General features: G+C 38.2%; 1 protein-coding gene across 1 annotated transcript; it reads right to left on the reverse strand.

The window, feature by feature from the left end:
• Positions 1–540: 540 nt before the first annotated feature.
• On the reverse strand, positions 541–19,878 carry LOC125843612 (uncharacterized). The gene is made up of 9 exons (XM_049522756.1): positions 19,590–19,878; positions 17,770–17,875; positions 16,640–16,932; positions 13,670–13,775; positions 13,246–13,593; positions 13,070–13,158; positions 12,862–12,986; positions 1,873–2,130; positions 541–831 (listed from the first exon to the last, which is right to left on the reverse strand). The coding sequence occupies exons 1-9, from the start codon at positions 19,682–19,684 to the stop codon at positions 809–811; spliced, it is 1,443 nt and encodes a 480-aa protein (XP_049378713.1). The 5' UTR covers positions 19,685–19,878; the 3' UTR covers positions 541–808.
• Between the last annotated feature and the right edge of the window lie 2,739 nt (positions 19,879–22,617).

Genomic DNA, 22,617 nt, shown 5'->3' on the forward strand with positions numbered 1-22,617 from the left:
TAATACCTATATTATTAATACTTGCATAACACTAGCGAGCGACCACACCCACTAACAGTAAAGTAATCAGGTTCTTCACCAATGAACTTAGAAAGGACAATATTGTTTCAAATGAAAAATAAAATAAAAAATGAACCACAAAATACTCAACTAAGATCTAGAAACCATTAGCAAATGAAAACATGAGGTTTGACAATTACCAAAAGCTAGGTTAAAGTTGAATCCCTCCCTCACTCACTTCACAATCAAAGAACATGTCAATTTAGGGTTGAAATTTTCTCAAACTTCATAGTTGAAATAGATGAAGACGACTTCGAGAAGTAAAAGGCTAGTTGAAAAGAATTCAGAGGGTCAATAAGACTATTGAAGAAATTGTGCACACAATTCCCATTAAAACTGACGAGATAAAATGGAGAGCTGGGCATCCAATGCACTTTGGGGCGAACAGTCATACATTTGAGCATAGGCCTCATGAGACAAGTGTTTACCACTGAGACTCGCCTCATGCCAAGAAGCCTTTTAAAGCACTGCTACCAGCACAAACATGAAGATTATCACCTCCTACAATGCACAAGCAAATATGTTCCATGTACAACGTCCCTCAATAACTAACAAATATGGTATCTAATATCCATGACTGCTAAATTTAATACTTCTTAACTAAGCTAAATATCACATCTCTTGTAAATATACTTCTAAAATACATTAAACTTCAGCTCCCAAATCTAAGTTGAGAAACTGAAACTATTGATACACTGGAAAGACCATCCCCAATCTGTAAATTATAATCTTCAGTCACCAGAGAGCTTCATTCACTGTCCTCATTCTCATCTGCCACGGAAAAGGGTGTTTTAGAAACGAGAAACATTTGTATGATGAATTTACGCAATTGATCAACAATCAGGTGGAGAACAGGGGCAAAAGTTAGTACACTAAAATACTTGTGTTTCCACTATATCATTCTAGTTGCACACAAATTTCAAGTGATATATCTTTGAGTTGGGAGTCTATGGAAAGTTGACAAAGCCATCAAGAAGATCTGGATTATGATACCTGCTTGTATTTTTTGGTGTATTTGGTTAGAGAGGAACAAGAGATGTTTTGATGGAGAGTCAACTGCTTTAGGCATTTTGAAGACTAGGTGCACTGAAAATTTGTTTAGTTGGACCAACTTGTATCCTGCTGTTAATGCAGAACAACTTCAGGATTTTACTAACTCATTTGCTCTGGCTTAGATAGTTTGTATAGTTAGCTAGAGAATTTTTTGTAAGCTCAAATGCCATATCTTGTAAATTATGCATCTTCCTGATGCTGTTATTAATACCACTTATCTTATCAAAAAAAAAAAAGTGATATATCTTTAGGCCAGTGGTACTACTTAATAGGGATGCTGCCAACATATGCTGAAGGAGAATGAGGAATATTGCTTTTATGGAACTTCAACCAAAGAAAAGAGGAAAATCATTAAAACATGCCACTCACTAGAGCAGTTAGAAAGCCATGGTGAGGAAAAATGGAAAATGCAGTTGAAAACCAACTGAACAAGAAAGTTAATGCCTAGAAGGTTAAAGTATCTCAAATCAGCAAACCACCACTGTAGAATATATAAATGCTACTCCCTCAGTCCCATTTTATATGAGTTATTTTGACACTGCATGAAGTTTTAAGAAAGAAAGGAAGGTTTTTGAAACTTGTGGTCTAAAATAATCGATAGATATTTGTGTGGTTGTATAAATCATTTCATTAAGAGTAAAATGAACATTTTAAGGTTAAATTGTTACTTCATATAGAAATGTGTCATTTTTTATGGAACTGACTTAAAAGGGAAGTAAGTCATAAACTGGGACAGAGGGAGTAACAAATATAATATACCTTCATTGAACTCCTCATCACTCTGACTGCTCTCATCATCTTCATTGCCATCATCATCTTTGTCATCATCACTTGCATCAACGGCATCGCTATCACCATCCTTGTCATCATTCTTATCATTTTTAGGAGGCGACTTGGGTCTTGGAGGAGCCACAAAGCTGGTCGTTGATCTCCTTCGTGTATTTGAAACAATGTTGCTTAAGTCAATGCCTTCCAATTCTTTTGCTGTTTGCTTTCTCTTTTTGACTTCTTTGATTTCTGGCAAATCAAATATGGCATCAGCAAAAAGTTACACAGAAAAACTTCCCCATATATGCACCTACAAAGCTACACTTTTAACAATTCCCAACTAGACAAGAATCAACAGCATACCCAGTATAATCTTACAAGTGGTGTCTGGGGAGGGTAGGATGTATGTAGACCTTACCCCTACCTTTGTGAGATTGTTTCTGATAGACCCTCGGTTCAAAAGAAAAGAAAATGAAGCATGTTCACATGAAAAGTATGACAACACACAAGCAAGATACAAAGCAACTACAATGCAAAACCAAGACAGGCTGGAAAGGGAAAAAATAACAGCAACGAAGTGTCAAGATGGACAGCCAAAAAAAGTAACATGTAACAATGGACAAAGTAGAAGATACTATGCAAGTACTAAACATAAATACTACTAACAAAGAGAAAAGGGAAAGAGAAAACTAGCCCCCTGTCTCTGCCACACAAAGGTGCTACAACGCTCAGCTACCAACTAACCTTCTACCCTACTCCTCAACCTCCAAACCTTCTTATCTAGAGTCATGTTCTTAGTAAACCGAAGGTGTGCCATGTCCTGCCAAATCACCTCCCTCGAGTACTTATTTGGCCTATCTCCACCTCTCCTGACATCCACTATAGTTAACCTCCCACGCCTCTTCACATGTCTCAACAATCTCAGTCTTGCTTCCCTCATCTTATCTTTCACAAAGGTCACTCCCACCTTGTCCCGAATAGCTTCATCTCTAATCATATCTCTCCTAGTATGTCCACATATTCATCTTAGCATCCTCATTTCTACTACCTTTATCTTCTGAACCTCTGTGTTCTTGACTGGCCAACTGACCATTGCTTTGTAGAGTTTACCCTTTAAGCCTTGATGACACATTCTTATCACACATTACCTCAGAAGCGAGCCTCCATTTCACCCACTCTCCACTGCGCGACATCCTCAGCAATCTCTCCTTTATGTTGTATTTTTTTTGAGAACAAGTAATTTGTATTCCTCAACATTAAGGATATGTTGAAGACCCCCAAAAAGTGATTCCACAAAGAAACTATAGACCAAGGGCTTACTACAAAGAGCCTAAACAATCTACTAATTGGACTTCATCCTCTACCTTTGCTATTTTACACCAAAAATGAAAATTTAAAATGAAATTCCACTTAATCTTCTGTAAAGTGTTGAATCTATCCTCAAAACACCGCCCATTTCTTCCCTTCCATATTGTCCACCAAATACTCGATCTTCTGCAAAGTGTTAAATTTGCCCCCTTTCTTGATCCACCAGCTTAGAAGGTCGGTTGCGTGTTCTAGTATAGTCAGTTGTTACTTGTGAGGCTAAAAAGAATGACCACAATTGGGTTATCAGTTAAGAGTGCAGGAACAAATGATTGTTTATCAATGCAGTCTCATTACAAAGAAAGCATCAGGATACTAATTCAATTCCCCTCTTTTGTAGGACTTCATGACTGAGGCATGCTCTTCTAGCCACTAACCAAGTAAACCATCTAATTTTGAAAGGGACCAAACATTCCCACACCTTTGACCATGGACTTGCTTTGGCACCTGGTTGCCCCCAAGGCCTCCAATTTATACACTCTACTGACAAGGAACCTTCCATCACTGCTTGTTTACAGCTGATAGCATATGTGACTGTAGAAGTGCCTTTGAATTTATCAACTTCCTTCATAAGGCCAACCGCCCTATCAATCTCCCAGTCATCCAAGTTCCTTCTAAAACAGATATTCCACCCTTGAGGAGTCCAAGGATCTGCCACACTGGCTTCAAGGTTGCTGCATATTGAGAATAAGTCAGAGAGAGGTTCTTTCCCATTCCATGATTCCTTCCAAAACAATGTCTTTAATTCATCACCCACATTGTGGACAACATACTCATTAAAGTTAGCCCATAAGTTTCTGATAGTCCTCCAAACTGATACACTATAAGTGCTGACCACTTCACCAGTGCACTATTGACTTGACTGTCCATATTTTCCATGATCACCTCCTTCCATAGTGCTCGGTCTTCATTAGCATATCCGCATGTTAGAGGTCTCAAGTTCGGAACCCCTTACTAGCGAAGGCAAGGGGTTTGCCTTTTGGGTCGAGCTCGTCGCACCGGGCATGCCTGGTGCGGTTACCTCTCCTATGTGGTTTGCGAGCTATTGAATAGGAGCGGGGTTTTACCCTGTGCACCCAAAGGGTAGCGGCTACGGGTTTCCCTTGTCATTAAAGAAAAAGCATATCCCCATACCACTTCATCAAAAGTCAACCATTGTGTAATTTCAGATACCAAGACCCCTTACTTTCTTCTCAAGTTGAACAACATCCCATCTCACCAAACGAACGCCTTTATCCTCCTTGACTCCATTCCATAGAAAATACCTTCTAAACTTGTCAAATTTATCCACCACCCCCAGCTGGAATTGAAAACATAGACATCACATCAGTAAGTAGAGAATCTAGTACTGCATGAATCAGAATCAATCTACCTCCCAGGAATAGGCACTGCGACTTCCACTTTGTAAAGCTGACTTGTCCTGCATCTGGATCACAAAAGATAATTGTGCCATCTGCATGAAGCAAATGACAAATTTCCACATTTACTCCCTGTATGTTGCCTAACTGGAACCCGTTGAGTAATTTCTTTTGCATTGTTGTTCTTACCATGCCATTGAGTCCTTCAATGGCTATGATGAAGAGGAAAGGTGAAAGAGGATCACCTTGTCTAAGTCCTCTTTCAAAGGTAAAAAACCCCACAGGTTCTCCATTTACAAGGACAGAGAACCTAACGGTTTTGATACAAAAGCTCATCCACTTCAGCCACTTAACACCAAACCCCATCTGCTTCAGAATACTCAAAAGATATTCCCAGTTCACATGATCATATGCCTTTTTCAATGTCAACTTTGCACATAATACCTGGATCATATGACTTATTAGTCTAGAATCCATACATCCAGTAGCTATTAGTGCAACATCCATTATTTGTCTTCCCTTAATGAAAGTCATCTGATGTTTGTTGACCAGTTTGTGCACCACCCTTTTTCAACCTTTCTACTAGCAGCTTGGCAATGATTTTATAAACACCACTTATGAGACTTAATGGCCTAAAATCTCCAAGTTCAGTTGTACCATTCTTCTTGGGAATAAGAGCCACATAAGTAGCATTCAGGTTCTTTTACATCTGATGCTGATGAGAATGCTGCAAAGTCCCCATTATGTCTGCTTTAAGCATTAACCAAAAAGTTTGGAAAAAGCTCATTGGGAATCCATCAAGTCAGGAAGCCTCGTCACTGGCACATATTTTTATAAAACTGCACCTCCTCCTCAAAGTTTGTTACCTGAAAGAAAACAAAAGAGGGAATTCCTCAAGAAGTGCTCTCAGGCACTTATCCCAAGACAATCTCCTAGGGACCCTTCTGGTCCTTAGGAAGCCATAATCCGGTGAACTTCCTTTGCCGGAAAACCCAATCCCTTATTTTCTTCTTCCTTATTCTTTCTTTCCCATGGATAACAGAATATATTTCAGACTTGGGGTCAAATCATACAATATTACTGTGTCTAGAAACACGAAAGGAAACTGGTTTGAGTGGGTGGAGAGTGCGAAACTACACGTGAGGAGAATGAAGCTGAGCAGGGATGCTTTATTATGGATATGCAAAAGGCTAGGGGAGGCTTCTGGCATTAAAGGCAAGTCTTTTAAGACTTGGAGATGCAAGGACTTTTCTACCTACATTTATTGCTCTTTGAAGTTCAATAAATACGGTAGGTTCATCTCAATCATTGCGGTTAATGGCCATGAACGTTCGGTGATTATTCTGCCAGAAAACATCTTTAATGAGGGCTGGGGTGGCCTATCAAAAAAAAATTGAAAGCTTCATCATTAAGGAGGCAGGACATGTTAGTGAGAAACAGGGAAATTCTGCGTTTATGAGGCTTAGGGGAGAGGAAAGTTATAAGGAGGTCATTCAAAAGAGCAAATTGGGGGGGGGGGGGGGGGGGGGGGGGGGGGGGAGGGGGGAGANGATAGGAGAGCAGAAAATCAGAAGGAGACACTCTGTGAAGAAGAAGGGGTCCTTAGCAGATGTCTGGTGGGAAGCTTCCCAGAGGATGACGAAATTCCCTCACGGAACGAAGTCAAAAGGTGGGCTATTCAAACATGGAAAGGCATCCATAATGTAAACATTTACGACATGAACGGTATTCAGTTTCTTTTCGAGTTCCAGTCAAGAAAGGAAGCAGAGCGTATTGTTATGGGGAAGTGGAGAAGAAAGAATCACCATTTACAGATGGAATGGTGGTCTCCCAAAGCAGGAACGATGCAAGCTGACTTCAAGTTTGATTGGTTTTGGATTCGGATTCTAGGTCTTCCTCTACATCTCTGGACAGACAAGGTGATGAAACAAATTGGTGACCAATGTGGGGGGTGGTTGGAGACGGAGGAGGAAACCACCCTAAAAAACCATCTCCGATGGGCTCGAATTAGGGTTAAAGGTCCTAGGGAGAAAATTCCGATGGAAATCGAGATTGAAGATGGAGATGGCATTTTTCTGATACCAGTATGGTGTGAAGCTCCGGCAAGATTTTAAAAAAAAGGGGGAGAAGCACTCTGATCGATATGTCAGAGGTTTGACATATGGGGAAAGTTCCCTGCAGAGGAGGACTCAGAGATGAAAGAGAGATTAAGGAAAGGCAAAGAGAGCTTTTGTCCAGAAGTCAATCACGATGGGGGTCTTGTACCGCTGGATAAATGTGAGCATGTGACTTGTGAAAATTCATCTGGAAAAAGGCATGTGGAGGCTCAAGCAGAGAGTCCGGGTCGATTTTTTTCTTGTTCAAAGTGTAGTGGGGCTGGGCCCAAAAGCTACAGTGACCTATTTTACAGAACCTTTTATCAAGGATATTTTCAACAACAGAACCTATACGGAGAATTTCGTGACATCTTCTATAGAGCTTGAAGAACTCATGCAAGCAACTCATAATCCATCGAACAACATCACAATTGAAATCATTGACATACAGCGTGCAATTGATCCTTCAGAGTATGCGGAGGAGACAATACTTCCCTTAGTTTGCGAGAAAAGGGTGAACATAGGGGATGATCAAGAAGTTTACATAGGAGAACCCTCCAAGAACCAATTGGTAATTCTGGACGGGCCTCTTCCTATTGCCAGTGATGACTCTCTCTCAGAGGAAGCCATTGATGACAGAGCTTCTTTATGGGTGCAAGTGAATGTCCTTAAACTTAGCAGATTATTTGGTGCTGCCTTCGAAGGATGCGATAAGACTGCTTTTGAATTATTTCTGAAAATTGATCAAAAGAGGGAATTCCTCGAGCAAAATACGGAGAAAAACATAAATGGCAATAACTCCAATAACATCCCAAAGGAAGTGAGGAATTTGGCTTTTAATGTGAATTTTAAAGATGGTGAACCGAGAAGTAGGGGGGCAAAAACAACTTCAAGTGATCAATGTTTAAAGTTGTAACATGGAATGTTAGGGGGGCAAACAATGAGAATAAAAGAAGATTAATTCGGAGTCTACTTCAACAGTGGGGTGCAGATATATACGTGCTAGTGGAAACAAAATTGACAGGAGCAGATACACAATTGATCAAACAATTGTGGTTCAACCGATGCCTGGGAGAACTACACTTAGAGGCTGTGGGGAGAAGTGGGGGTATAGCAGTGTTATGGGACAGGAGAATGTGGAAAGGTGAATTGGTGGAGGTTTCAGGGAAAGTAATCACATGTAGATTTGAAGGCATTAATACGAACTTAACTTGCTTCCTTAGTTCAATTTATGTTGATTGTAACGAAGTCATCAGAAGGGAGTTGTGGAGGGATCTAATCAATCTAAAGAACACATGCACAGGTCCTTGGTTGTTTTGTGGGGAATTCAATGTGACAATATATCCCATGGAAAGATCAACTGGACAGAGATTAACAGGGGCTATGTCTGACTTCACAGATTGGATAAATGAAATGGAGCTAATTGATCCTCCTTTATTTGGAGGATTGTACACCTGGAGAAGGGGTGAAAACCATTCAACTGCTTCTAGATTGGATAGATTTCTTTACTCTCATCATTGGGACGACCCTTCCTCACAAATTAGGCAAAGTCTTCTACCAAGACTAGAGTCTGATCACAATCCAGTGATGCTAACTTGCGGGGAGCTACACTTGAAGAAATCTTATTTCAAGTTTGAACAATGGTGGATGCAAGTAGAAGGTTTCAGGGAGAAGGTAAAGGATTGGTGGTGCTCCTTCTCAGTAAATGGGACCCCCTCTTTTATCTTAACTTCCAAACTGAAGTTACTGAAAGGGAAGTTGAAACAATGGGGCTATGAGAACAGAGTCAACTAGAAACAAAATAAGGAAGAGATACTCAATCAAATTGCTGGTCTGGAAAAGATACAAGAGCAGAGAATATTGACTGATGATGAACTCCTTCAAAAAGTTCATCTATCTAGGGAGTTTGATGAAGCTTCCAGGAATGAGGAGATAGCTTGGAGACAAAGGTCAAGAATTCAATGGCTCAAACATGGAGACGAGAACACCAAGTACTTCCATAGGCTTCCATAGGATGGCCACATCACACAAAAGAATAAACTCAATTAAAAAATTGGAAGTAAATGGCAGAGAGTTGACTGATACTGATGAGATCAAAACAGAGATTACTAATTTCTATCAATCATCAAAACAGAGATTACTAATTTCTATCAGAAACTATACAGAGAAACTGAGAATTGGAGGCCTGGCCTAAACTTACAAGGCATTGAAAGCATCAGTTTGGAGGAGAAGGATTGGTTACAAGGACAGTTCGAGGAAGAAGAAGTGGCAGAAGGAATCAAATTGTGTGCAAGCGACAAAGCTCCTGGCCCTGACGGGTTTCCTATGAGCTTTTATCAGAACTTTTGGGAGATGCTCAAGGTAGATATCATAAATACCATCAGACAATTTCATGATCAGCAGGTCTTTGAGAAGAGCTTGAATGCCACCTTTGTGGCTCTTATCCCGAAGAAGACAGAGGCAGTTGAGCTTAGGGACTTTAGACCCATAAGTTTGATAGGCGGGGTATACAAAATTATAGCTAAGCTGCTAGTTGAGAGGTTGAAGAAAGTAATCAGCAAACTGGTAAACAAACATCAGATGGCATTCATAAAAGGCAGACAGATCATGGATGCTGCCTTTATTGCTAGCGAATGTGTAGATACTAGACTCAGAGGGGATGACTCTGGAGTTATGTGCAAGCTAGACATTGAGAAGGCATATGATCATGTCAACTGGGAGTTTTTGCTCAATATGTTAAAACAAATAAGGTTTGGTGAGAGATGGTTGAGATGGATTGAGGTCTGTATAAAAACTGTTAGGTTCTCCATTCTGATAAATGGAGAACCTACTGGTTTTTTTCCCTCAGAAAGAGGTCTCAGACAGGGAGACCCTTTGTCCCCTTTCCTTTTCATCATAGCCATGGAAGGATTCGATAGTATGATGAGGGTGGCTACTCAAAACTCATTGTTGCAAGGATTCAACAGTTGGCAGGGCATATAAAAAGGAGTGCAACTCGCAAAGTAGCAGATACCAGAGTTCATGGAAAAATATCTGGAGGACTGCAGCACTAACAAAAGTTAAATGCTTTACTTGGCTGGTCATTAGAAAGGCATGCTTGACTCATGAAGTCTTGAGGAAGAAAAGAAAGATCATACTTCCATAGTGCTCTTTATGTGGAAAGACGGGGGAAACTAACAGTCACCTATTCTTACATTGTACTTTCACAGCAGAAATATGGTCCATGTTTCTCAACTATTTAGAAGTGAAATGGACTATGCCCGAACATACAGCTGATTTACTTAGTTGTTGGATCAGGAGAGGAGGTAGCAAGAGACAGAAGACCTGGTGGAATTTGATTCCACATTGCATTTGGTGGACAATGTGGAAGGAGAGGAATAGTAGGAATTTTGAAGATATATCCAATTCCATTCACAAGGTTAAATGGAATTGCATTGTATCTCTATATTTTTGGTGTAAAGAGATAGGATTAGAGGATTCAGATCAACTTTTAGAACTCTTAGGATCCTTGTAAGTATTATGCTTTTTGTTCTTTTCTGAATTTTTTAAAGGTCCCCAGCATATCCTTAATGCTGAAGAATACAATGTTTACCAATTCTCAAAAAAAAAAAGTAGGCAGTTTCTCAGGGGTGGATATGCAGATTTGTCACTTGCTATATGCTGACGACACTGTCATATTTTGTGAAGCTAAGGAGGAACAAATTAGAATTGTCAGAATGATATTGGTAGCCTTTGAGGCGGTCTCAGGCTTGGCAGTCAATTGGAGGAAGAGTTGTATATGTCCCATCAAAGAGGTCACACAGATCCAGGCCTTAGCAAATATTTTGGGGTGCAGAATTGAAAAACTCCCAATTGTTTACCTAGGTATGCCATGATATGGGATGGTATAATTGAAAAAACTAAGAAGAAGCTAGCAAATTGGAAATCTCAATATCTGTCATTCGGTGGGAGAACCATTCTAATAAACTCTATACTAGACTCTTTACCTACCTATGTAATGTCCCTATTCCCTATGCCGGCCAAAGTGGAAGAAAGACTTGATAAATTAAAGAGGGATTTTCTTTGGTCGGGAATCAAGGAAGGTAAAAGAATACATCTTGTCAAATGGCAAACTGCTTTGCAGAGTAGAAGCTCAGGGGGGTTAGGGATCAGAAACTTGGGGCTACAAAACAAGTGCTTGTTGGCAAAATGGTTGTGGAGGTTCGGAAGAAAGGATCAAGCACTTTGGAAGGAAGTTATCAGTAACAAGTACGGCCAGAATAGCCCATGGGTTTCCGATATGGTGAATATCCCGTATGGTGTCTCGGTGTGGAGAACTATCAGAAATTTATGGGGTCAACTACAACACAATATTAGATACAAAGTTGGGAATGGGACCAGGGTTCTTTTATGGAAAGATCGCTGGATTGGTCAGGACTCCTTGATGTCTTCCTATCCGGATATATATATCCTCAGCTCGTCTCAAGATGCAATGGTAAATGAGGTATGGTCTGAACAAGGGTGGAATTTCAGCTTCAGAAGGTTACTAAATGACTGGGAGATGGGGAGAGTAGCCGAGATGCTACAAACACTAGATGATTTCAAGGGCACAAATCTGGAAGTTGATGTAATGATTTGGAAACACAATCATGATGGTATGTTGTCAATCAGCAGATTGTACAATAGGAAAGTGAAGGAACTTCCAGGGGAAATCTCTGGACCATGGAGTAAGGTATGGAAAAATAAAGTGCCAACTAAAGTGAGGTGTTTCTCATGGCTAGTGGCTAGAAGAGCATGCCTACCTCATGAGAAGCTGCAAAGAAGAGGCTTTGAAATAGCTTCCTGGTGTTCACTGTGTAATGAGACTAATAGCCATCTGTTCCTCCATTGCAAAGTCACTGCTCAATTATGGACCATTTTTCTAAGCAGAACACACTGCAAACCTTCTTAGTTGCTGGGTGAGAAGAGGGGGGAGTAAGAGCCAGAAGAAATGGTGGAACATGATACCCTCTTGTATATGGTGGACTATTTTTTTTTTTTGATGACAAGGGAAACCCACAGCCGCTACCCTTTGGGTGTGCACAAGGTAAAACCCCCGCTCCTATGCAATAGGAGAGGTAACCCGCACTAGGCAAGCCCGGTGCGACGAGCTCGACCCAGAAGGCGAACCCCTTGCTTTCGCTGGCAAGGGGTTTCGAACTTGAGACCTCCAATATTGAAGTCCCAAGCCCAAACCACTGGGCCACCCCGAAGGGTGTATATGGTGGACTATTTGGAGAGAAAGAAACAAGAGGTGTATGGAAAATACTGCAGAATCAGTACAAAAGATCAAATGGCGTTGTATGAAGACCTTCTGTTTTTGGTGTAATGAGGAGGGTATAGAGGATGCTGGACAAATTTTAAAATTTTTTCTTCTTTATAAGTTTAGTAGCATCTTCTTGAGTTGGTCTTTTTTGGGTCACTGATGTAAATCTTTTTGATGGTTGCCAGCATACCCTCATTGCTGAGGAATACAACTTTACTTTATCAAAAAAAAGTTTGTTACCTTGTATACTACAGACCAAGATACTTGAAACTGCTTCTCCTGGGTACAGCTGTGTATCAATCTTCACTTCTACCTTCTGCCTCACGTGCTATGTCACTAAACTTGCACACTAGGTACTTTGTCTTACTCCTACTTAACCTAAAACATTTAGACTCTAAAGCATGTCTCCAAGCTTCCAGTTGCTTGTTAACTCCCTTGCACGTCTCGTCAATCAATACTATGTCACTGCGAAGAACATACACCACAGCACATCCCCTGGATATATCGCGTTAATTGATTCATCACTAAGACAAACAAAAACGGGCTAAGGGCTGAGCCCTGATACAACCCCATCATGACCGAGAAATTTCCATGTTTCCTACTGCTCTTACTCGGGTCTTGGCGCCATCATACATGCCCTTAATTGTCCTAATATAAGTCATTGTACACGTCTAGACCCAGACATCTCCATAGAACCTCCCTAGGAACTTTGTCGTGTGCTCAGATGGAGCAGGTAAAAGAAGCAAGCAACTTAAAGTAGCAGAGAAGTGAAACAGAAGTGAAGAAGCTATATACCATTTCAACTGAAAATTTGTTATAGGCTACACAGTCACAACATCTTCCTACTCCATTAGACACTTTTATAGTCATAAAGTACCTTTTTCGGTGGGGTTCGTTGATAGCCCTTCTGCAGAAAGTATCTTTTCTAACTCCTTTATCAGGAAGCCTTCACGTTTGTCGTCAGATACCTGCTTGGCTCTCTTATAAATAGAAGGAGCAACACTGGTGGGAAGGTAGAACGTTTCAATTAGAATGTGATCCGAGCATCAGTTACAGGTAATTAGAAATCTAACAAAAAGACAAACCTCATCCCACAAGCTTTGAAGATTGATTTCAGATGTTCCACACGTTTTCCGTATCCAGTATTAGCTGTTGCTACCTTTACAACTTTCTTCTGCAGTTTAGTTTAATGAATAAGAACCATATACGAGCATGGGGAGGGTTTCTAACATAATATTATCTGGAAATTATTATAACTCACCTTGGCAGATATTATTTCAGCTGACGATCCAGATTGACCATCTTCAGAATCACTCTTATCAGTGTCTCCATCACTATTTTCATCCGACAGATTCTTAGAAACTTCTTTCTGCTTTTTTGCAGGGACATTATCTTCTGAATTAGGTTTTTTCCGTTTCTTCAGTCCTTCAGATTTCTCAACTGTTTCTTTTGCAGCAGAACTCTTTCTTGATTTTACTTTCTCTGCTATATGTTTACGTTGGCTGCTAAATGAATTAGAGTTTTCACCACTCCTCTTTGCTGTTTTACTTTTTTTTTCAGGGCTTTTCTTAACACTGCTAGATTTAGGAGCTTCAGAAGGTGTTAACACCTGTTAAAAAAAATTGTGATGATTAACAAACATACTCCTTTTGGAAGTAAAGAGGTTTTTTGAAACAAAATACCACCTCATCTATTTGAATCTGAATAAACTTCTTAAAGGCATCAAGAGTATTTTTCTCAAGACTAAGATCTTCTTCCAGAAGTCTACGAACACCAGCCAGAGTTATTGACCTGAGATAAAACATTCACTTGAAACAGTTAAAACACAGAAAAGGACAAGAACAAGATAATAAAAGGCCAACATAGCATAAATAATAAGTAAATAAAACCTTTGAGAGAAGAGATGCTGTTGAAATAGATCAAACTCTTAAAGAAGTGTTCAGGTGTATTCACCAGTAATACATAAAACCTGCTAAAAAGGCTCATCTTCTTTTAAAAGTAAAATGTTAGAGAAAGTGGAAAGAATCAACTAACAGTACTCCCCTGACAATCAAGGGCTTATTTGACTAGTGACTAGCTCAATGTCTCGTGATTGAAAACCAATATCTGTCTTCTTTCTTTTAAAAGAAAAAGAACATTTTGTTTGATATCTTCGCTAACAGCTATTTCCTTCACTGCTGTTTATCAGCTTTTCATCTCTTTTCCATCTAGGCAAATCCTCGTGCAACATCATACCATTAAGAAGAATTTGGTTCAACCCAACTCTACATTCTCACTATTTTGAAGCTGCCATTATATTGAACTATTATGCCAAATATTCCCAAAACACCGGGTTTGCATACATCCTACCCTCCCTAGACCCCACTATACACTGGGTATGTCATTATATTCCCAAAACACTTATCACATACTCCAATTCAGAAATAAAGCTGTCCCCAAAGCACATCCAAAAACAATTTCAACAAATTACACCAATTGAGGACTCCTGAAACCAATAATTAGTACATAAACAGGCCTAAACATTGTCTAATCTTAGAAGAAATGAAGCACAAAGTGCATTCTATTTCTTCTGTCTAGTTTCTTTCTTGAGTAATTTACTCGTTATTTCATTTGAAAAGTAACAGTAAAGAATTCTCATTAGCAGGGCATTGAGCGTGTGCAAAAAGCAACCAGAATATAGTTACACTCCTTGCAGGAAGAGATGCACCAGTTTCTTCAAAAATCACAAATAAGTCAACTCAGTCAGTCAGCTACAAATATTTAGTTCTACCAAAAAGCTTATGATCTCATTTTATGAAGCATAAGTTTCTTTGCAGCAAAAATAACAATGAAGAAAGAGCTAAGAAATCGACAAATGATAAACCCATTGAAGGACAACTCTTCTCCTTGAGATGCCCTTCTATTTCTTCCATTCGAATGCACCAAAACATGCATGTGGGTATCATTTGTATTATGTAAGGGGAATTTTCCTAACCAATGAAGAACTTCATGGACTTCTACTATTCCATATCAGTTTCCAAAGGCATCAGTCAGTTGATTATTAAGGGTATGACAAAAGTGAACCCTCAAACCATATTTCAGCAATTCACTCAGATTAAATCACTGACCTGATTAAAGTGAATAAGCTTCCGAGATCTCAGTTTGTAACAAAAGCAAGCTACTGAACTCTTTGTTTTGTGTGAATTTTTTGGAGAACATAACAGAAATGTTTTCCCATCTCAACAAAATTTATTAGCTTAAAAATCCAACATTGTCATAACAAGAAATAAGAAACAACAAAAATAAGGTCGATAAAAATGGACCCCTAACCTTTCTGTACATAAGTCATCAACCAATTTATATCTTTACTGCCATTTAATTATCATAAAAAGGACTTTGAATGCCATGAATGAAGTTCTATAGATATTACACGTGGTAAAATGGATAGAAGAAATGTTACCTTTCTCAAAAAAAAAAAATGGATAGAAGAAATACCCAATGGGTGATATAATGGTTTCACTACAACTAGGTTTTTGTTTGATAAGAGATTGGTGATAACAAGGTATTGAAGAGCATATGATATTAAAAAGGACTTGTAAAATTTGGATAACCTAAAGCTATTATGAATTATCATCCATTTACTGCCATCCCATATATAACCCATTAGGTTGAATGCAGAAAGTCGTCAGTGATAACTCATTTTGCCACATTATCAAGTATATAACAACACAATTACTCATGAAGACTTGATTTTTTCTAATTATTTCACTATCAAGGCTTGTGTAGGAGCCACCTTATGCGACTCAACTAAAACACCAAGTAACTTGCTACAGTCCACAAGTGGAGGTGCCGGGTAAACCTGCTCATAAAGGTTAGACTAGACGGGCTCACACTGAGTGTTGCAGGTCAAATTCAAACTTGGATTCTTCATATTGTTGCTCCTAAGCTTCAACTACTCAGCCATCCCCTTAGGTACTACTTGTGAAGATTCTTATGGATTTCAACAACAATAGAGGGCCCAAAGAAAGTAAAGAAAAAGAGAAGCGGAAGGAAAAAAAGAGAGAGAACAAGAACCTTTGCTTATAGTGAGGATTCATATAGTAACCCCAACTTGTTTGGGACTCATAGTTGTTGTTATTATTATTATTATTATTATTATTATTTTTATATAAGAGATTCAGGATTGAGCTTTAGATTTATATTTCCATTATCGTGTATAATGGCAAGGAGCTACTACGGATGTCCTTATTTAGGATATACAGGTGAGATAAAAGGGGGAAGAAAAGTGATGCTCTAGAATTCTTGTCATTCAAGTAATAGTTCAAAAGGGGTCAGGTGGCACCATAGGATGAAAGGCAACAGTAGACAATTTCACTAACATGTTTATCTCATTCCTTTTCTCCCAACAACTTTTAAGCAGCAGGGGTTATGTCCCACATAACTGCCTCAGCGAATTTGAAGCAACATGATCTGGAAGAATCTACTACTGGTCAAGGCCAAAGTCATGGCAAGTCATTCCGGGGAACAGATGTAAACAACTTGGAATGCAAAGAGGACCTAAAGCTATGAACAAGCATACTAAAGTGATCCCAAGAAGTTGTCAAGAGAACCGGCAGGTACAGAGTCATAGCTGTAAAAGATAGAATGGTGACCAGCTAGCAATGAAAGATACGTACTCGGAATTATCTCTGAAGTGAGCAGCTCTCTCCCAGATGGCCTTCTTTATTGAGCTCTCACTTGCCTTTACACTTTGAGCATCCACTGACTCAGATTTCGAGCTCATAACGCCCATTATTGGAGAATCATCCATTTCTGCTTCATCAAGTGCTGGCTCTTTGATATCTTTCTTTATCACTTGCTTTTTGGGGGACTCGAGCACTTCTTTTTCTTGTTTAGTCAAAGAAGAGTCTTTTTCCAAATTTTCCTGAGAATCCTTAGTGTCACCATCATCAGCAGCATTCTCCATTAGCTAGCATGTCAAACAAAAAACAATTAGAAACTGTAAAAGGCCTTTACTTCTCATGCGAGGGCATATAATGTAACATGCCAAAAGTGCAAAAATGACAAAATGAAGAAGAGCTTGCAGAAAATAGCTACTGAAAGCATTACAGTTTGAAGCATAACTCTCATTAAATTAATCACAGATGGAGAATGTCACTCTGAACTGACTAAACAATTACCTAGAAGTCTAAGTAAAAATAACCATAAGAATAATTTTCTCATAAAGAGGGTGTCATTTTAAGGCTTGGTTGAGGCTCTCTTAAGCCCCAAAACTGGGTACACACCCAGGTGTCAAGGCAATGGGCCCACATGGGCTCTATCTTGAAAAGGTGGCCCTAAACAATAAATATAGTTGACAAATTGTATGTTAATGTTAAAAGAAAACTATGAGTGAATATTTAATGATTAGGCATAGGAAATTTGAGATTTCGTATTAAAAGCTAGTCAATATTCACTGAATATTTTACAACCAATTTAGAAGTTTTAAATGACTTTTTAATTTTTATAGTTTCATTGAAGGCATCAAGAAGATGCAGTAGATACAAACGAGACTGTTAGTTCCATTGCAAAATTTAAAGGACTCTTAACTTAAATGACATGATTATATACCTCATACATTATGAAATACAAAGAATAGAAAGACAATGCAGAAACATAATAAACAAAATGTGAACATTAGACAACTTACGAGTACATAAAATGTGAAAATCCAATAATCATTTCATACATTATGAAAATAGCAAGATGATGCGGAAACAGAATACACAAAATGTACCATTTATAAACTAAGAAACAATAAGATTACCTTCTCCAAGATCTGCTTAATGGATCGTTTATGCACATCAAGAGCATACTTTTCAAGCTCCAAGTCTTCCTCTATCAGTCTACGCACCCTCTCCAAAGTGAAGGAGCTGCACCATGAATTCGAAGACACCCAACAAACATTAGATCAATAAATTTTTTATATAATTAAGTGTCCATAATAAAAGTTTGATATAATAAAGTGTCCATAATAAAAGCATTTATTGTATGTTCTTGGTTCAACACACTTCCATTGTATTTGTAACATTCAACGTGACTTGAAATGTCGAGACTTGAAGACCTCTTGAACATGGAACAATACTTTAAGGCTGTTTGTGCCCCATATGAAGAAAGAAAGAGCCCTTTGAGTAGAAGATCATGCATGAACAACATCCGTTGCTATTAACCCTAAATTATCCTAACATAATCAGTTTTACAGCCACCCACCCCAATTTTAGATAAATGGGTTAGGTTACAAGATCACACTTCAGCTGCTCAAGGAGTAAAACTGTCTACTCTCTCATTTCCACAAGTAGCTCTTGGTCATAAAGATATTATTGAATTTATTTCCCAAGTATTGATCAGATTGCTCATCTATTTCAGTTTGACACCAGAGACCAATTATATGAAAACATTGTTGTTAATTCAGTATATCTCCTGCAGCACCTAAGTGTGGTCTCCTGGTTAATGGAGTGGGTTAGAACCATGAGGTCTTGGGTGCAAATCCCAGTTTAGGCAAAAACACTAGGTGATTTCTTCTCATCTATCCAAGCATTGGTGGACAACAATACCAATACCTGTGTTGGTGGGAGGTAGAGGCACTTAGTGTAATTAGTAGAGGTTCGCATAAGATTCCGAATATCATAGTTATAAAAAAGATTCAATATTTCTCTTGCATCTCAAAATTGTTGTTTTAAATTTGTTTCAAAAATATCAAATTTGCCATCGGTTACACTTTTGGTCCATTCTTATCCTTGTCGTTAGCAAATCATCTCATATTTGCCCTTGCCTTGAAAAAAAGGACCAAATTTACCCCTCAACTTTTAACTATGAGTTAACATTAACCTCCGTTGGAGCTTCGTCAGGGTTCAAGGGCAAAAACAAGAGCAAGAGCATTAGGGGTAATATTGAAACAAACATTTAACATAACACAATGTTGTTCAATATCGAATAGTACTAAGGCAAATTTGACCCTTCTCTACACAGAAAAGATTGTATAATAATGCAAGACCTACTTAACAATAAATATACTTATACTAAAAAGATGTATAGAATATACTTATACTAAAAAGATGCATATATATAATATCATATATGGGAAAACATGGAGGGTGTGCCAATACTAACATACAACAAACGCAGTCCAAAATAACTTGAGATTAACTCTCCTCCCCCTCTCCTGGCTTCAGTGGAAACACGTGTTCCCTATTGTAACACTCAGAAAACTTCTTTTCCCTTTTTTTTTTTGTTTGGCCAATAAGAAGATTCTCCAATTTTCACTCAACTGACAAAAATGGGCAACCTTTGGCACAACTAGCAGAGAAAATACCAACACTTGATCTGGATACGGCTCCAGACCTGAAAATCCTATGGTCCTGGCACCGCTCCACGATAATCACTAAACAGAAAATTCCCAATTGACCCAACAACAAAATTCCCAATTGACCCATGATGTTTTCTCAGCTCCTATCCCCTTACCCTCACCCATATCTCCAAAACAACCACTTCAATCAATCAAAATAACTGTAAATAGGTAAATCAAAGTAGTATCGCACATTAACTCTATGGAAACTAGAAAAGTAGCAGAAAAAATCAGGAGCATACTCTGCATTTTCTTTGAAATGTTGAATACGAGAGCGCAAAGCTTCCTCAATCTTGACTTCTATCCCTTGCTTCTCTTCGTTCACCTCCTTCGCCATCTTCTTACTAACCCTATTGCCTCCAAACACCAACTCGCCCTTTTCCTTTGGCACTGACACGCTCAAAAGATACACACACTCGAAGTCTCGAAGGTTACAGTTAACTTAAGGAGTGCTTAGGGCTTATCAAAAACCTCACAACTCTCTCTTTTCCCCCCTTTTTCTTCCCTTTTTGGGAGCGTTTCCCTCCTTAGTATAGTCTCGTGTTTGGTACAAAAATATGTTTTCCACGGAAAATGATTTTTTTATGTTTTTTACTAGTAATATTTTGTTATTTGATAAATAAGTAAGAAAATATTATTTTAAGAGTATTTACGTATCATCTAGTATAATATTGTTAAGGTGGGGAAGAATGAGAAGTGGGGATTCAGGGTAGTTTAACATAGGGGTGTCAATGGAATGGTTTGATCGATTATTTTTTAAAATTATTTCATTTCAATTTTTCAAGTATTTTATAATGAATAACCAAAATTAGACTTTTAAAAATCATTTCAATCATATCGATTTCTCTTCGGAAACGATACGGTTTGGTTAATTTTCACCTCAAAATATACTATTTTATTAAAATATTTCTTTCACAAATATGTTTTTGAAGAAACACTTCAGTTCTTCACTCAGGAGTCAAGAATGTAAAACTTTGTTATCGTGTTGTTTGATCTTAAACATTTAATAGGAGTGCTTGCATGAGTTTTGTCATATTGTTTGATGGAGTATTTATTATAGTATCTTTAAATTGTCAACCTAATTAAATAAAAGTTAATTAAAGAGCAAAGACTCAAAGTCATCCGGTCACTAGAGGCCTAGGACTTAGGTTATATTTGAAAAAATATTATAAAATATATTTATATATTAAATTTAACATATTGTTAACATATAAAATATATTTACATACATATAAGGTTATTCGGTTCTGTTCGAAAATTTTTCATTTTTTTATAAATTAAAAAAATCATCTCAATTGATCGGGACGGTTATACACTTAAATAAAAGTCCATAATTTTATTGAAAAAATGATATAAATCGATCAGTTCGATCGATTTCTCATATTCTTTGACACCCCTACCTTGACAAATTTTGTGGCCTAAAGCTAAATTTTAAGAAGATGCTTTAAAGTTATTTAAATAAAAATTATATTTATTTTAATTTAGAAATTATTTTGTAGCTTCTTAATTCGTAAAACTATTATTTGCTTTTATAATATAATTTTTTAATATGTATATTGAGTTCTGAACAAATTAATTCATATTAATTAGTTGACATTTATTTTTTTGAAACATTTTTCACCTATTGTCTCAAAATAGAGTAACTGTTTAGTAAATGGTATCTTTTTATTTTTCATATAAGTTATGGACCTACCGATTGCGATCTAAACATCCTTTTTGAAAAATGGAAAATAGTATGAAAAAATAAAAAATGTTAGACCATAGTCTAAAATTTTGTAAGTCATTACAAATGTTGGACTTGTATGTTTGAGAAAAACAAACAAACGATAATTTAATGTTGTCCAGAAAAATAATTTCCCAAGAATTATATTTACATGATTTTTAAAAATATAATTCTGACTATTTGAGATGTTGCATGGCATGCCCTAATATTGCCAAAAGGTGTTTGACAAGGATTTGGGGTGCACCCAAGGGCTTAGCCTGTCGACGAAGGCCATATGCGGCAAGGTGTGTCACTATCGTATGATGTCGAGCTAAAGATGGAATCTGGGGATTTCGGTCTAGGGCCTTGTTCCTAGCATGTTCTTATAGATGCTTACCAAATTTTGGGTCATTTGGAGTTCGTTTCGATATAAGTTTGACTTAGCCAAAGGTGAGTGGCATTGTCACAATTATGCAAATATCCCAAAGGCTATAACCCATTCTACGAGTATGAGAATGGGATGAAACTTCATGGAAGTGTGAAGAAAGTCAAAAGGAGTAACTACCCAGACGACACCTCATTTGGAGTTCGATAGAGCCGTCTATGGCCATTATGATTTTCTGGCTAAAGCATGTCAATTCCTATCATATGGATTTTATGTTTTTAAGCATATATAAAGGGGGGGAGGGGTATACATGGTGACAACCTACCAGTCTCCCCCAGGCATTTTCCCCCAAATGTGTCGCCTTGAAGGGGAACTTCAAGAGCTTACCGGTATGTTAAAGGAGTGTCCTAGGTACTCATATGAGTTAGGGAGCTCTATGGGCGGCGTGTGGCTCGGTAGCCAACGTTGGGTGTCCCGACGTGGTGGGAGGCTTGCTATTTGGAACGATGGGCCCTCCGTATCATCCCACTTGTGAGAAAAGACCTCCTAGCTGATTGAGCAATCAAAGGACTCACTCATGTGCCTCGTGAGCTAACTTGTGAGCTTGGCAAGGGTTCAACCATACGAGCAAAGGTTTGTTAGCTTAGACGTACAGTTGTGGGGCAACGTTACAGTTGTGGGGCAACGTTGCACTTGGGACTTGTATGGATGATGTGTGGGCTATATTGGGTTATGCGCTAAGACAAATGAAAGACGCACATGTAGGGGTGTGTATCGGCCGGTTCGATTCGGTTTATAGGCTTTCGATTTTTAAATATGCTAACCCAATAACAAACCAATAATTTATTTTTATCGGTTTTTGATTTGTCGATTTTTGGTTGTTATCGGTTCGATTTTTGGTTTTTCCAATAAGAAAATGTCCATAAAATGTAACATCTCACTAATTGAAAGAAGTAGAAAGAGTTAGAATTGGAAATAGTCATTTTAGGAAAAAATGAAAAATCTGGAAATTTGCTAAGTTATGTTAAGTTTGTGTTTTTTTTGTCAACTTCAAATGACCATAACTCCTAGATCATGATGAGTTAGGTGTGCTTCCAAATACCGTAGGAAAGATCTTCGAATTATCTTTCCAACTCTGCCGAGTTTGCGCATTCTGAGTTTGTATTAGTGAGAAATGCCCATT

The sequence above is a fragment of the Solanum stenotomum genome, chromosome 11 (assembly GCF_019186545.1).
Source record: "Solanum stenotomum isolate F172 chromosome 11, ASM1918654v1, whole genome shotgun sequence".
NCBI classification, from domain to species: Eukaryota; Viridiplantae; Streptophyta; class Magnoliopsida; order Solanales; family Solanaceae; genus Solanum; species Solanum stenotomum.